The sequence below is a fragment of the Neolamprologus multifasciatus genome, chromosome 19 (assembly GCF_963576455.1).
Source record: "Neolamprologus multifasciatus chromosome 19, fNeoMul1.2, whole genome shotgun sequence".
Lineage (NCBI taxonomy): Eukaryota > Metazoa > Chordata > Actinopteri > Cichliformes > Cichlidae > Neolamprologus > Neolamprologus multifasciatus.
This window is the reverse complement of record NC_140457.1, coordinates 23,825,545-23,842,563: the sequence shown is the minus strand read 5'-3', so window position 1 is coordinate 23,842,563 and position 17,019 is coordinate 23,825,545. Positions and strand designations below refer to the sequence as shown.

The 17,019-nt window shown below is 39.5% G+C and overlaps 1 protein-coding gene across 2 annotated transcripts; it reads right to left on the bottom strand.

Moving 5' to 3' along the window:
• Positions 1-36: 36 nt before the first annotated feature.
• Positions 37-15,820, bottom strand: LOC146496673 (tumor necrosis factor alpha-induced protein 2-like). Of its 2 annotated transcripts, none has more exons than XM_085142756.1 (12): positions 15,589-15,820; positions 12,555-12,782; positions 11,651-12,296; positions 10,640-10,751; positions 10,310-10,432; positions 9,663-9,757; positions 9,460-9,552; positions 9,234-9,357; positions 9,008-9,127; positions 8,758-8,913; positions 7,045-7,166; positions 37-250 (listed from the first exon to the last, which is right to left on the bottom strand). In XM_085142756.1, the coding sequence occupies exons 1-12, from the start codon at positions 15,638-15,640 to the stop codon at positions 100-102; spliced, it is 2,022 nt and encodes a 673-aa protein (XP_084998882.1). In that variant the 5' UTR covers positions 15,641-15,820; the 3' UTR covers positions 37-99. The 2 variants fall into 2 exon arrangements, with proteins under 2 accessions (XP_084998882.1, XP_084998881.1); XM_085142755.1 differs by lacking the exon at positions 37-250 and adding an exon at positions 4,826-6,334 and having other exon boundaries at positions 15,589-15,812.
• Positions 15,821-17,019: the final 1,199 nt, after the last annotated feature.

Here is a 17,019-nt window from a genome sequence, read left to right as displayed (position 1 = left end):
TTTACAGAGATAGAGTGTAACACAATATAATACACAATAATATTGCTGCTCTGCAACCAAACTCTCAGTCAGTGATACTCTAAGAAGGAAATGTGCGGCTCATCTCACTTCAACTTTGGAGAAAAACTTCCGGGTTCCAGGATCAGCACGGCTCTCCTTCAGTGTGTCCGACAGAGTGGTTTTGACGATTTTCCTGTCGGCTTTGGAGAGGTTTGTCTTGAGTTTCAGCAGAGCTGAAACATGTTTTTCACTGTTGGTGACAGAAAGAAGAAAGGGTTTAAAAAAGTGATGATTTTCTCTATGTAAAGTCAGAGACTGTGAAAAAAGGATTGTCATGTGAAAGCTGCCACATTTGATATAGAAAAAAAAACAATATAAAGAAATGAATTTGAGCATTTTTTTTTAGCTAAATATAATCTGCAATGTTTTATTTCACTTTCGACATAAGAATAACAGAAAAAGTTATATCTATATCTATTATATTTTGTTACCAACCAAAACGGATGGCCATAAAAAGTGTAAAACGGTGATGTTGTGCTCATGTTTAGTCATTTACTGAATTTGGAGCCATCCGAGCTTTAGCGGCAGTTATCATCATTAAACACGTGTGATGAGCATTAAGTAGACCGTGTCGTGGCAGATTTCTTTTCTGATGTATTAATCACATACTGTAACCATTTCACATTAGTAATAGTAATTTCACTTCCTCACTTTAGTATAGTATGCATGCATGTAGAATGCTATCACAAGTAGGCCCCAAGTTTTATTGCACCTTCACGGTGGACCCATTGTAGACTTGAAATATGCAGACATTCTGGAGGTGACGGTGGTCACAGCTTTTCTTAGAGTGGGCGGGGGTCAAGGATGAGCTGGACTGAAGGTACAGGGATATGTGATGTGCTGTGGAATGCTCTTTGTTTGAGAGTGTCTTTGTGGGTATAGAAGATGAGCAACACCACCCAAATTTCAGAAATGATCTTAGTGTTTGGGTGGGACGTTTCTTTCCACATTGCAATGTGTTTATTAAACCCACTTCAAATCAAGCTCACTGAGTGTGTTGCAGGTTATTGTTAAAATTTCCACAACAACCTTTCTTTTTCTTTTTTTGCTTGATTTTTAAAAGGAAAGATATTATAATCAGTATGACTCACTTATTTGTTAGACTCCTAAATAAGCTAAAGGTGGAAGTTTGTGATTTTGTGAAAGTAAAAACACTGAACCAGATGGGTTGGAGGTCAGACAGTTGAAATGTGTGTAGTATGTTTTGGATGGCACTGACAAATTAAGACTGTTGCTTTTGTTTGATGACTCAGTGAAACATCGAGCTGACTGTTATGACAGACCAAAAGAAAAAAAAAGTTGATGAAAACATACCGGGGATTTTGCAAAAGCTGAACAAGTAATAAAATATTGTTTCTTTCTGCCAAATGATATAACCTTGCCATATAATATCTTGTTGTTACAGCAGCATTCAGGACCAGAATAACACGCTAACGGAGTCAGGGTCACAAAAGTAAGTGATCCTTTAACTTGGTTTGCTATCAGTTAATTATTAAAGGTTTATTTATACATGTGAACAGACTCTTTAGATCACTTTGTTTTAATACAGAAAAAAATCAACTATGACTATTACTTTATTGACATTCAACAGAAACCTTTGCCATCACGTACTTTGGTTTCATATTGTGCTTTCTGGTGCTTATGTTGCGTCCTTTAAATGACTGACCTCCTTTCTGCTGCTGTGTGGATACTCACTGCAGGTATATCTTTTACTAAGTCAAACTAACATTTATCCAGGCCTGGGTTACAGAGGGCAGCAGTCTACACAGAGACTCGAAATGTGCCCTAAGCAATTCCAAGAAGAAATCGAGGAAAAGAGGCTGTAGGGCCGGCCTCCAGGTACACATCAGACGAGCCTACAGATCGGAGATTTGGTTGATCCCGCCGGTTGGTCCTGCTGGTTGGTCCCGCCGGTTGGTCCTGCTGGTTGGTCCCGCCGGTTCCGTGGCGCTGCTGGAGACCTCGTGTTTGCTGTCAGTTCCACTCCGACAAGCTGATGGGAAACCTGCGCTGCCAGCTTTTAATCGGATTGCGCTCTTGAACGCCCGCTCCATCGCAAACAAATCCTTCTCTCTGAATGAGCTCTTCACAGGGAAAAACCTGGACTTTCTGTTTCTCACTGAAACATGGCAGAGGGATGGCGAGTTTATTCACCTAAACAAAGTGTCATGCAGACTGCTCTTACTTGGGTGCCCCCCGTTTAGGTTGCCGTGGTGGAGGACTTGCTGTTGTCTTTAAGGACAGTTTCACCTGCAGAGGTATGCAAACTGAAAACAATTCTTCTTTTGAATCACAAACAATTAAGGTGGGCTCTACGAACATCATTGTGTTTTAGTCTATTGCTCTCCTGGCCCTGCTACTGAGTTCTTAAAGGATTTTACGGACTTCTTATCTTCTATTGTCAAGCTGGAAAAAGTTTTAATTCTTGGGGATTTTAACATTCATATTGATGATGCCTCATCTAACTCTGCAGCTGAACTTTTATCTATATCTGAGTCTTTTAACTTTGTCCAACATGTCTCCGGTCCAACCCATTTAAAAGGCCATACCTTGGACCTTGTTTTTTCCTTGGGCCTCAACATTGGCAATGTGTTTGCTGAGGATGTACATTTGAGTGATCATAACTGTATCTTCGTTGAACTCAATTTTAGCTCTAAACAAACGCCTGTGAAGTTAAAAACTCATAGACACATAATAACTGAGACTACTGCTGAGAGGTTCTCCATTATGTTTGACAGTTCTCTACTTTTTACCGGAAACGATGTAAATGTTCTTATTCAGTCTTTTAATAGGGAATGCACATCGATTTCGGATCAAGTGGCACCTATTAAAACAAGCTCGGCTTTACAAAAGAAGGCATACCCTTGGATAAATGAGTCTATCTTAAACTTAAGGAGAATATGCCGCAAAACAGAACGACTATGGAAGAAAATCAAACTTGACGTACACAGGCTCCATCTTCGAGATCTAATGCTCTCCTTAAATAACACGGTGAAAACTGTTAGATCAGAATATTTTTCTAGACTCATATCAAAAAACAAGAGAAATCCCAAGTTTCTTTTTGACAAAATTAGTGCTATTGTCTCCCCAGATGTGATACCTTTAGATGTACACCCTAAAGTAGATAGTAATAAACTCCTCCGATTTTTTGTTGATAAGATTAAAGACATCAATGCTAAAATCTCCCCAAAGCTTTCTTGTTCTCCGAGTCAGGCACTCCCTTTGTACTCCTGATCGACTTTTACAACTGTTACATATGATGAAATAGCAGCCCTGGTGGACAAAATGAAGCCATCCTCAAGCCCCTCAGACATTATCCCCACTAAGCTTTTCATCAATGCTTTTGACACCATTGGTCCTTGGGTTGTGAACCTTTTTAATGTTTCCCTTCAGACTGGGGTGTTCCCCAGCTTTTTTAAACATGCCATTGTGGAACGAAGGATCAAAAAACCCAACCTGGACCCAACACTATTTCAAAATTTAAGACCTATCTCCAAACTCCCATTTATGTCAAAACTCCTTGAAGGCAGTAGCTGTCCACCTATACTTGGAGAAATATAACATCCATGACCGTTTTCAATCTGGGTTCCGTAAATTGCACTCCACTGAGACAGCACTACTGAAAGTTACTAATGATATTATGATGTCAGCAGACTCCGGAGAATACACAGTCCTAGTCTTGTTAGACCTTACCTAGCCTTTGATACAGTCAACCATACCATCCTGATAAACAGACTGAGAGTCCTGGTTGGGATGTCTGGCTCTGTTCTAGACTGGTTTTCATCTTATATATCTGAAAGGAGGTTTAGTGTGTCTGCAAACCAGATCATGTCGGAATCTACAGAGTTGTTGTGTGGAGTTCCTCGGGGCTCTGTGCTGGGACCTATTCTGTTTTTAATATACATTCTTCCTTTAAGCCAGATAATACAGCAGTTTCCTGAAGTATCTTATCATCTTTTTGCTGATGATATTCAGCTATATTATTCTTTTAAGCCTGCTGAAGCTCATAAGCTCTCCAATCTGATTGACTGTTTAACCAACATTAAACAATGGTTGAACAATAATTGCTTACAGCTAAACCCGGCCAAAACAGAAACTTTGATTATTGCACCAGGCAGTGCAATACCCGATATTAAACGGCGACTGGGTGACTTAGGTTCCTCACAGAAACATAACCTTAGAAACCTGGTTGTATTTTTGATGAAGTCTTTTCTTTGGAGGGACATTTAAATCAGATAGTAGGAACCTGCTTTTTTCACTTGAGGAACATTTCTAAACATCCATCGTGTCAACAAGTGAACTCGAGATGATAATACAATGCTTTTATCTCTACAAGACTTGACTACTGTAACAGCCTGTTTACTTGTCTAAACATGAAAGGGCTAGCCCGCCTACAGGTTGTTCAAAACTGCAGCAAGGCTACTGACCTGCTCAAACAAACATATGACCCCTGTTTTAAAGTCGCTGCACTGGCTACCAATCAGATTCAGGTTCCATTTTAAAATTCTAGTTTTAACTTTTATAGCATTACAAATGCCCGGGCTGTTTTTTTTTTTGTCCCAGTCCAGCCCTGGGCATGACACGCAGTGAATTAATCTGAGAAGGTGCATCAAAAAATAAATGGCCGCGCCAGTGGTGCACATCACAAATCAGCTCACATAGACACATTAGTTGTGCCGCTTCTCAATGACGGTATCTTAGCTAACAACCCCAACTACCAGATCCAACTTGTAATTGTTTAAAAATAACTTAGCCTACTGGTAAGAGGGACGTTGTTAGCTTTCCACATTCCGACACTTCAAAAGCTTCAGGAGCTTTCCGCTCAGCACAGCATCAGCAACACGGAAATACATGGATACATCCGTAGACTCGAGACACAATGCATTTTTCGGACTTTCAGGTGTATGGACCAATGTTTTATTTTCTGATCAAACCAGAAATCTTCAATGAGCAGCTGGATTTGTCTCGCATTAACTGGCTGGGTTAATGCCAGTTAATACAACATCGAAGCAGCTGGAATCCACAGCTGTGCGTGTTCATGGAGCTGCATTGTCACCTGCTGGACATCACTACCTGACAAGTTTAACTGTCTTCAGAACATTGCAGAGGCCTTATTGACAGTATTTGGCTCTACATATCTGTGTGAGCAGATTTTCTCTCACATGAGTGTCCTCAGGTAGCCTCTAAATGCTGGACACTCTGAGACCAAAGATCACATTAACATGTGTATCTCTGTATTAACAGACATGCCATATTGGCTTAGTTTATTTTTCTTATCATTGTTGTGAGGAGACCATAAATAGCATTTGTATTTTCCGTTGTACAGTTCATTTGCTGTTATGGAGTTCTTGTTATTGATAAACAGTGTCTTTTTTGTTTCAAAATAGCTGATAACCATTCGCTGATAGCTGCCAACATCTGCAAACAAATATAACTCTATAAAATGGTTCTATATAGTGTGTAACTGTTCATATAGAGCATTATTAAATTTATTGCTAATGCAATCATATGGCACACTGACCTCTGAGGAAATTTTAAATGGCACTCGCCATCAGAAAGGTTGCCTACCCCTGATATAAACCCTACAGTCAGTTTACATGTGAATCATCTACTAAACACAGAGTAAATCGTAAAAACAAATTGAGCTGGTTTTGCACATTTATTAAAAAACTGAACTTACATCTTTTTATGTACATGAGACATTTATAATTCTCTGTAATACTATTTATGGCATGAAAATATTAGACTTTAACACCATTGTAGTTTTTAAACAAAACGACATATAATAGAATGACACTGACCTGTTTGTAAGTGTGTAAAAACACACACTTGCATACTTATTTACAAACATACATTTTACATGAAATGCAAAAAAATTACCAGCATGAATGTGACATCTAGCTTATGTATACAGTAACATACAGTGACTACAGCGAGCATTCACCATCACAGAGTCTGCGTATAATCGGGATTTCAGTCTAAGTAACATCTGAAGGTTTTCCCATGACATTCACTCTGTATGTCTTTACAGAGATAGACTGTAACACAATATAATACACAATAATATTGCTGCTCTGCAACCAAACTCTCAGTCAGTGATACTCTAAGAAGCAAATGTGCGGCTCATCTCACTTCAACTTTGGAGAAAAACTTCCGGGTTCCAGGATCAGCACGGCTCTCCTTCAGTGTGTCCAACAGAGTGGTTTTGACAATTTTCCTGTCGGCTTTGTAGATGTTTGTCTTGAGTTTGAGCAGAGCCGAAACATGTTTTTCACTGTTGGTGACAGAAAGAAGAAAGAGTTTTAAAAAAGTGACGTAAAGTCAGAGACTGTGAAAAAAGGATTGTCATGTGAAAGCTGCCACATTTGATATAGAAAAGAAAAAAATATAAAGAAATGAGTTTGAGCATTTTTTTTATATAAACAGAATCTGCAATGTTTTATTTCACTTTTGACATAAGAATAACAGCAGAAGTTATAACTTCACTGATCCCGTCAAGACTTATTTTTAATTGCCATGTTATGTCTTTTTGTGTAACCAGTTTTCTGCTCCTGACACACATCCTTCCTGCAAACACTAACAGCTGTCATTAACACTTTACTACACCTCTTTACATTGCTGAGAAGAGGGGAGATGGAAAATGTCTCAGCCCACCTCTGTTGGAAATGTGACAATAGGTGGAACTACTTTTAGCTCATGTTAGTTCCCATGAATGTAGCTCATCCTGCTCATAAGATCTGAAACCAATTGAGATGTTTCGCTCAGTCTGCTTCCTGTTTTCCCTCAGCTCTCTCTGAAAAGCACGATTGCTTATCCTGACCTAATGTCTCATAAACCTCTTATCATGATATAGTTCTGTCCTTATTGTTTATGTTACAGTTGATACACCAGGCCAAAAAACGAGAGCACATTACATTTGTGTGAGTTATACTCTGTATGTTTCTGTATTAAGGTAAATAATGTCTGAGTCAATTCAAAAGTTACCTGAGGTCGGGATAAGCAGATCCCAGTGAAACGATTTGCATCTGTATGGCAGGAATATCTTGGAGTTTTAGCACTTCTGCAATGTTGGTCAGGATTTCCTTTAACCAGTCTTGTGTGGATCCCTGTGAAGACAAATCAGTGACGTCAGTTTAGTCTGCAAATTTCCCTAAACTGTAATCAACATAGCTGCTGTTTTTCTTCAGGAGCTATTGCACTGGAACTTCCAGCTAGCTGGTGTGAAATGTGAAAATGAAATTATGCTGTGCTTTATATTAACTAAAGTGTCATATAATCATATAGTGTAGTATTGAATAGACGCGACCCTGATATTAAAGGCCTTAGACTGCATGTCTTTTAGTGATAGAAATGTAGGAGACTCCCGCAGAAGTTGATAGCAGGGAACCATCTGCCAGTGGAAATTTACTAGAAGGGATTATGGAAAAGTCGCAGCCTCGCCAGAGCTGAGAAAAGATGTTTTGCAGTTTATAGACAATAACCTATCCGGTCGTTAAGTCTGACGTCACTAGCCGTGTCTGGGCCTAAACTCTGCTGCAGGTCCATATATCAAACGATCACTATGGCATTACTGAGAGTAAAATGATCAGCGTTCTGCTCTACCAGGTGTAACAATTGAGTTTAACATCCAGGCATCCATGAAAACGGAATTTATGACATTTAACGGAGTTAGAAGTTGGCAGGAAGTTAGCTTGCTAGCTTCTATCTAAATACAATATAGCATTTCCTGACTGCGGGGTTTTGGAAACAAATTAAAATGTACAGCTCTGTTATCACTTCCAACATAAATGAAGACAGAAAACTAAACAGCAGTGACGTTTGTAGGGTTACTGAAGTTTGGCTAGCTGGTATATAATGATGTGCTACGTGACCGCTAGCGACACAGCTATGTTAGCATAATATAAACAAGCTAACTTTTTTCCCACTCGATAAAAGTTAACGTGAGTGTTCTCGGTGGTCAGGAACAAATGTAATCGCATGGCAGGATGCTGTAAAAGGACCAAACTTCAGCCAGGAGAACAACTGAAATAATCCATCCACAATACGAGGTTAGTCATTCATATACTGCTGCATGGGCTGGGCTGTAGTTACATCCTAAGATTTTAAAAACTGAGCTTAAATAAATGATTAGCGGTAATAAAAGCCGAGGGAGGTCAACAGTGATCACTGACTGTTTTAGGAGCTTTTTGAGATTAAATAGAAGAAAATACAAAACATTAAACTGTTAACAACACAAAAGCCATATTAAACGCAGACTACTTTAGGCCCGGAAGTAGGATTCGTCACGTCATCACTTAACGACCGGATAGGTACGCTATGCAATGTGACTACTGAATGCTTGTGTAATACTGCTGTTTAGACTAGAGCGGGACACCCTGTAATAAAACTGGTAAGCGCACACCGTTATTGCATCTCCTTTCCAGAAGTAATAAAAGTGTTAAAATGGTCTACTGAGCAGTGTGTTGTCTTCCATCAGATGCTTATGATGAATCAAAAAACTTGGTGAAGTGTTGATATTTAACACTGGTAAATATATGTGAATTTTAAATTCTTTCAGTTACACAGATGTTGTTGATGTTGCTGAACTTGTGACTAAGGTTGTTTCACCCTGTCAAACAATGTTATGCTGATCAGTGTTTGTGCTTGATTGAGTTTATTTGTGTCTCAGCTAAAGTGTGCAGTGAAGGTAAGTCTCACCATTCTGGCAAACAGCTCGTGCAGTCTCTCTGCATTTTCTTTCACAGTCATGTAAGCCTTCTGCTGACGATCCTTGTCCTTCAGTTTGACCTCTCCTTTTAGGAGCCTCCGGACATATTCTACTGTCATTTCCTGCTGAAGCTGACCAATCAGCTCCTGAATGTAAGTAACAAGATCATATTTTAGTCCATTGATTTAAAAGTTGGTAATAATGGCTTCATAGCAAAGTTTCACGCTGTCATGTTTCTACCTGATGACAGGATTGAGTCGAACCCTGAAGTTCTTGAAGCTCGTCTTCAGTGCTGTTCAGCAGCTTCTCAAATGTGTTCTTCTTCAGCCAGTCACTGGTTCCCACCTTCTGGTAGTGTGGCTGTGTGAGGAACAAATAACACATTGTTTTAAAATCTTTGATTAAAACATGTTAGGATTTAAGTACTCCTGATGATTATTGATATCTGCAGTTGTAAAGAACTTACTTTGAGGATCTTATGCACAGGGGTTAATAAATAAGTGTGGGCAGACTGTTTCATCTCAGTCAGGACCTGCAAACAGTTTTCCCGCACATCCTCTGGGAACAGATCGTGCTTCACAAGGAAGTCCCTTTAGACAGACCACACAGGACACATTAGCTCACAGTGACGTATTCGCCTGTTATGATGAAGTTAAAATCTGAATTTCCATCTAACTGGATCAGAAACATACCTGAACTTTTCGACACAGCTGAGGTTTGCCTTTATGAAAGCTTTGCTGTGCGGCTTGTTCTGCCTCATGATGTTTTCGTGAAATTTTTGATACCTGCAGAAAAAAACAGCTTTCACTTTTATTATCTTGTTATTACCAAACATAAACTAAAATGTATTTTCAAATGACAATATTTAAAAGACAGCCTTGTGAAGCCTTGTTACCTCTGCATGAAGTCTGTCAGGTTGGATGTTATTTCCTGGGCCTTGTGTCGGTCTCTTACAGTTATATGTGCTGATGTCACGATGCCGTTGATAAACTGAAGACAAATGGATTGACAAATCAGTGGCAGTTTCAAGTACTCAAAGCATCATTTTCAGATCCAGTTAAACACCAGGAACCAAACCCAGTGCTTTACAATGTTAGTGACAAACCCAAGTGATTAAACTACAGAACCATGGGAGGGTTTGAATCTGACAGTAAATGAGTTTCTATAAATGACCCGAACAATAATGACGGTCCTTTATTTGTTTGTTAATCTTTTTATCAAAGTTTCTAGAAGTCTTTTTCAGTTTGGTTAATATGTGCAGCAGGCTGGAAAATATTTGTCTGCACATTTATTCTCCTATGATCAAAACAATGTTACGTCATTACTTCACCACAATAATTTTATTGCACAGTTCTGACATAGCAATGTATACAAAGCCTCTAATCATGGTCAGTAATGGTCAACAATTAGAAGTCAACGAACCCATGATAAGGATCCTTGAAGTTGGCCACCACAAGTGACGCCTTTCAATTTATATTAATACATTTTTAAAAAAGCATCGATTTCAGCCTTTTTAATATCAAGTTGTTGCAGCAACTCTACCTGGATGACATCATAGGCCACAGGACTGGCGTAGCAACCATCATCTCTTCTGGGCTCCTTTCCTTGATCCCAGTCTTTCTTTGCTTCATCCAATACTCGGCCAATATAAATCATCAGGTCGCTCTAAACACACAACAACACACAGCTGTCACTTTTAAACTGCTTTCATGTGTAAAGATTTAATCACTGACAGTAATAATTACATCTACAACATTATGTTCAAAAAAATTAAACCAGCAACTCTATGATGCTGGACTTGCACATCTCACTTTAAGCCCTGCATTGACCATACTGATTAACTGGATACACGCCTTAGATACACTGTGTTACCTGTTGTTTGCTGAGGTACTGCTCCTCCAGAGGTTTCAGTAACTCGTCAGGAAGCAGGTTTCCCAGCGCTTCAGTATTGATATTACTGGCCAGCTCAGGTTTTTCAAGGATTCTGGTACACAGAGCAGATAACACATGAGTTTCTGTAAACACCTCACGTTCTGTTTAATCTACAAAAATGCCATTTTATTTTGCACATTAAGAAAACAAGAAAGAAATTAGCAGTCATATTTGTATTATTAGTCACTATTTATTAGTCCTTTATTTATCCAGGTAAAAAATCTTATTGAGATTAAAAATCTCATTTCCAAGAGAGACCTGGCATCATGGCAACAAAAGTCACATACCACATAGGTATATAACATTTAAAACAAATACAATATCCCATACCAACATATGTAAAATATACAATAACAGATCAAATTAAGAGTACATTAAAAACAATCACACTGAGTAAAAGAGCTGTTCTCTCGTTCCTTTAAGACAGACTTAAACTCTCCCAAGGTAACCAATTCTGATAATTTCAGTTTCTTCTGCAGATTATTCCAGGAAGCAGGGGCAGCATATTTAAAAGCCTTTTTCCCCAATTCTGTTCTGATTTTTGGGACAATCAATTGTATGATATTGTGCGAACGAAGGCTGTATTGGTTGTGGTTTTTACACATATAAACACATAAATAAGATGGAACCAGCCCAAGGAGAGATTTATAGATAAAGATCAACGAATGGGAGAGTCTGCGAATATGCAAAGATGGACATTTAGCAGCAGCATGCAAAGAACAATGATGTACACGATTTCCATAGCCAGTAATAAAACGTAAAGCACAATGGTACACAGTATCCAACCTCTTTAGGTAGTGGGCAGGTGCAGTCTTAAAAAGCAGGTATCTATCTGTAATTGTTCAGGTATTTATTCTTCAAGGATCAATGAAGGACCTCACACTGACAGACATCATCATGTTTAGGCACAGAAAGATGCTGCTTCAAACAATAATTGAACTGGTGGCTTACCCTGGATAAAACTCCTTCACCCATCGCAGGAGGAAGCTGCAGTCCTTGTCATCCAGAACAAAGTCTGCAATCTTTTTGAGTCTTGCGCTGAAAGTTTGATGGTACAGTCTTGCATAAAAGTTACAGATGTCCATCTCTGGTGGGTAGCAGTTCTTCACAACCTCCACCACCCACTGCAGGTCCTCCTTCAGCTGCCTGCCCATGGACTGGATGTCTGCCTCTATAGATGACTGGTTCACCTGATCACCAATGGGGCTTGATGGATTATCCATACGCCCACTTACTAATTTTTGAAGCAGTTCGTCATGGTGCTTCTTCCACTCGCTGGGCCTCCAGGCTGGTGGAGTTTGAGAATTTTGTCCCCACAGCTGGTCCTGCTCTTCCTCAAGGTTGATGGCTTTCACTGCAGATGTCAAAGCAGACACCTCTTCCTCACTGCTGAGAGAAAGACTCTGCTGCACCATCTGCTCTAAACGCTTTTCAAGGGCTTCATAGTCTGCAGCAAGCTTTTCTACTGCTTCCTCGTGAGCTTTGAGTGCATCAGCCTCTGTTATCTCTCCAAACAGATGTTTCTCCCTGTCTATCAACAGTTGAGTGGCTTCAAACAGGTATTGTCCTTCAAGGCATTCCTCAAAAGTTGGAGTCACTGGTGGACAAAAACAAAGATAAATAATCTTCAAACAGTTCATATTTCTCTCAAAATAAGGTATTTAACATTTCTGGAGGAAATGGAGAACCTTATTTCTGTAATAGAGGTGTTTTTTTACACATCAGCACTATTTCGTGGAACAACCGTAACATCAATTTCCTTTCTTTTTTTAATATGTCACACAAAACACAATTTAGTTGAGATACAGAGGGTTAACAGGAAATAGCTAATAACAGCTGGATGTATGTCACCTACCAACTGGCCGCTCTTCTTCAGTAGGTGATTGGTGTCCATCAGTACTGGAAGGACTGTTGGGTTGACCTGTGGGGCTTCGCCAGAACTTTTTAAACCATTTTCCTCCAGCTCTTAAAGTTTGTTCAGGGGAACTGTTGGACGTGCCTGTTGTGGATGAACCCGGCTGGGTCCGCATTCTTCTCCGGGTCGTAAAACGTGACCAACAGGCCAAGAAAGGTGCTGACAAATCTGCAATTTAAAAAAAAAATCTGTTTTAATAAACATATTTTTATATGATTGGCATAAACTAAACATTTTAGCCTTGTGTATAGCATGACCATGAAATTAAAAATAGATTAAATCCAATCTAATTACAACAATATGCCAAAGTAAGTCTGTAAAAAGTATTTTTGTTGCCAAACAAACTATCCACATTATATATATCAAAAAATTCATTCAGATTCTACTCACATAAACTTCACAGTCACTGCTTTGAAAGTAACTGCAGCTGCTGTGAGCTTTTATGCCTAACGAGACAGGCTCCTCCTGCTCAGACGCTCAGACCCACACATGAAATCCCTCCCCTTCCAAAGCGCGCGCGCGCGCACACACACACGTGCGCACACACACACAGAAAGCTGTGCTGTTTTTAGAGCTAGGACAGGAGCATTCTTCTTATGTGGCTTCTGGACCAACTTCTCTTAACAGGGACTTTGTCGACTGTTAGGAAATGTTGTACAGTCTTTCATACTTTCTTTATGACTTTCATGATCCTGTACTTTTATTTTTATGCCATTAGCAAGTCAATTGCACAACAACACTAAAAGCTCACTAGAATATTATGTTTTTAGCCATTTAGTGTTTATTTTGTAACCAACTAAAACTGATGGCCAGAAAAAGTGTAAAAAGGTGATGGTCCTTATTAAACATTGACCAGCCTTAAGTACACCGTCAGTGTTTTTTTGTTTTGTTTGTTTTGTTTTGTTTGTTTTTAAATAAAAGATATTATAATCAGTATGACTCTTATTTGTTAGACTCCTAAATAAGCTAAAGATGGAAGTTTGTGATTTTGTGAAAGTAAAAAAACAGAACCATGACAACTAATACTGCCAAACCTCAACCAGATTGTTTGCTGGTCAGAAAGTCTCGGTGCGTAGTATGCTTTGGATGGCACTGACAAATAAAGACTTTTGCTTTTGTTTGGTGACTCAGTGAAACATCAAGCTGACTGTTATGACAGACAAACATCAAAGCAATTAAAATAAAATGGTTGAAAACATCTGAACAAGTACTAAAATGATTTTTCTGTTGTTACAGCAGCATTCAGGACCAGAATAACTAATGGAGTCACAAAAGTAAATGATGCTTTAACTTGGTTTGGGTATCAGTTAATTATTAAAGGTTTATTTGTACATGTGAACAGACTCTTTAGATCTGTTATTCTGTTTTAATACAGAAAAAGTCCAGTATGACTTACTTACTTACTTTGGTTTCATATTGTTCTTTCTGGTGTTTACATTGCATCTTTTAAACGACTGACATCCACTTTGACCTTTCTGCTGCTGTGTGGATACACACTGCAGATATATCTTTTACTAAGTCAAACTAACATTTATCCAGGCCTGGGTTACAGAGGGCTGCAGTCTACACAGAAACACCCAGATCTCTCTCTCCCTAGCTCTTCCAGTATAGGGCACTGAGCTGCGTCCAGGAGAATCTCTCCAGTGTAGGGTTGTGCCTGAAGGCCTTATCCCAGCTGGATATGCTTGAAAGCTCTCACCTAGGAGGCACCCTAGTCACATATCCAAACCAGTGGCTGCTTTCCATGTGGAGGAGCAGCAGTTGTGAGTCCCTCTGAATGATTGAGATTCTCACCCCATCTCTAAGTGAAAGTCCCCCTACCCTCTTAGAAAGGTTATTTCCAGCATTTGTATCCACAGTCTCATGTTTTTGGTCACTGCCAAGAGCTCTTGGCCATTAGTGGGAGTAGGAACATAGACCAGCTAAATGTCACCATTTAATTTAAGACAAAAAATACAAAAAAAACCACCCACATTATCTGTAAAAAAGGTGCTTGCTCAGGTAGTCCAGCAGGTCGTTTACCAGTTGGAAGGTCTGTGGATTGATCCCTGGCTCCTCCAAACTGCGTGTGGAAGTATCCTTGGGCAAGATACTGAACCCTGAGTTGCTGCTGATGCATTCATCAAAGTGTTAGTGTGTTCATGACTGAGACTTTGGCATCAAACACCATTTCTGCAATTTGTATGAGTCCTACTGTACTGTCAAAAGGACACAGTGGACTTCTATGTTGATGCCACATTAGTGGCGGTTGGGCAAACAGAGTACACAGACTTTCTGTTCAAATTAAAAGGAACAACAGCTTGGTCGGGCAGAAAGGATTTTACTCAACATTGTGGAAGAGGTGCCAGGAGATGAGTTGGAGCAAGGCAGGATCAGAGCGCTCTGAAGGCTTTAAGTATTATGATGTGTATATGGAGAAATGACAACAACACAAACCCCTGCGTAGGCTCCTCTAAACCTTTTAGCTCCTTCCTCTGTTGCGCTATATGAACACCAGTCCATTTAAGATGCCTTTCTTTCTTTATCCTGATCTGGGAGATGTAATTATTGGACTAACAAAAAGAGAACGACAAGCTCACACTCGTACACTTTGGGAGGAAATCCACGCAGGTGCAGGAAGAACATGCAAACGCTCCACATGAAGGCCCCAGCCGACTACGAGGTGCTTGTTGCTGTAGAGCGCTAACCACTAAAGTGAGGCACAAAAGGTCAAAACAAGTTTTTTTTCTTGCTCTGGTGTTTTTTCAGATCTAAGGCAATTGTTTTTCCCCTTCAAGGCCCTCTATGATTTCATACAAAATTGCAACAGCAATTGAGAAACATTCAAAGTGTCTCTTTTGCAATTTAAATGACTTCAACTGATTTTTATAGTAACATTTTTGTCAGTTAAAAGTGTCAGCCACATTTGACCTGTGTGGTTTTTATTGCCTATAACTTAAATCTCCTGCTGTGATACAGTAACAGTTTTTCTTACCGTTCACTTTGCAGGATCTGCGGGGGAAGCAGCGGGGAAATGTCGAACACATTTTCCTTAATGCAGCAACTAACAGCCGTGTCTCAGCAGCAGTGATGGGAATAACGGCGTTACAAGTAACGGCGTTACCTTTTTCACTAATGAGTAATCTGGGTTACCGTCACTAACAAGAAAATGCAGTGCGGTCGCCTTACTATTTTTCAACAAGCAGACGGTCGAAGCTGTCTTCAGCTTACCGCATCTTATATCAGTTCCATGTAAGTAGCTGTCTACGTAAGTAATCTGGGCACAACAGCTTTAAGCAGCTGGGCGCGCTCCCGCAGACGGTTATCACTTTCTGGCAGACATCACTTTTTGGCACAACACCTGGAGCTAAGGGGGCAAAACAATCGCATGAGTGTTGCTGTTTGACTGAGGAAGAATAAAGTAGTCCTGTTAAGCCAATCACATGACCACTTCAAGATGACAAAGCAACAAGGTGATATTTACCAGTTTTTAAATTGTGTTGATAGGCCACGTAAAACCAGAGTCATGATAAACAATATACACGCGTGTTTTTTCCTGAATACTTTCATCATTTTTACTGTCTAAGGACAGCGCTAGCAAGCACTCTCTGCTTATGAGCAAAAAATTAAAAAACAAACAAACCAAAAAACAGCCCGTTCCTGTTGGTGGAAAAATGCACCATGTCGACCAAAAAATGATATGGCAACATGACATTTGGTTGTTTAGGGAAGTTTTAGGAGTGACGGCGAGAGAGAGCGAGAGAGAGAGAGCGAGTTTGGAGATGTGAGAGATTTGTGACGTTTTGCGTGTTTGGAGTGTGTAGTTAATGTGTTGTCTTGTGTAGTTAGTGTGTAGTGTTGTGGATAGTTTTGTGTTGTGTGTCAGAACAATGAGGCGACTGCTGTCTCCAGGTAGAAACAGGAGTGATACACCTGCTGCTGTCAGGCCTGCAGGTATCAGGCTGTGATGTTCTCCTTTATGGTGGACAGAAATTATTGTTTGGAGTGGCACAAATAATTTGTGTGGCATCTTATTGAATGCAGAACAGCTGATTGTTCTGTAAATAGTTTGAAGTGGTTATTTAAAAAGGGGCAAAAGGTAAATGGCTGCAAACAGCTTTGTTGTTTGCAAAACTTGTGCATAGGATTTTAAAATTGACAATTTATATTTGCATTTAAAGTTATGAAATATGATCATTAAACATGTTTGTGGTTGTTACATTAAAAATATAACTTTCTACTCAGATTTTATGTTTTTTGTTTGATTTTACATCAATTGTGTTAATACAGTATATCAAAATGAAAACATAACTGTAAATTCAGACACATGAGGTTGTGCTGAAAAGGATGAAACCAAACAAGGCAAATAAACTGTTTTTAAAGGTGAAATGTAGAGGAAACATCAAAAGTAGTTAAAAATGGCCAA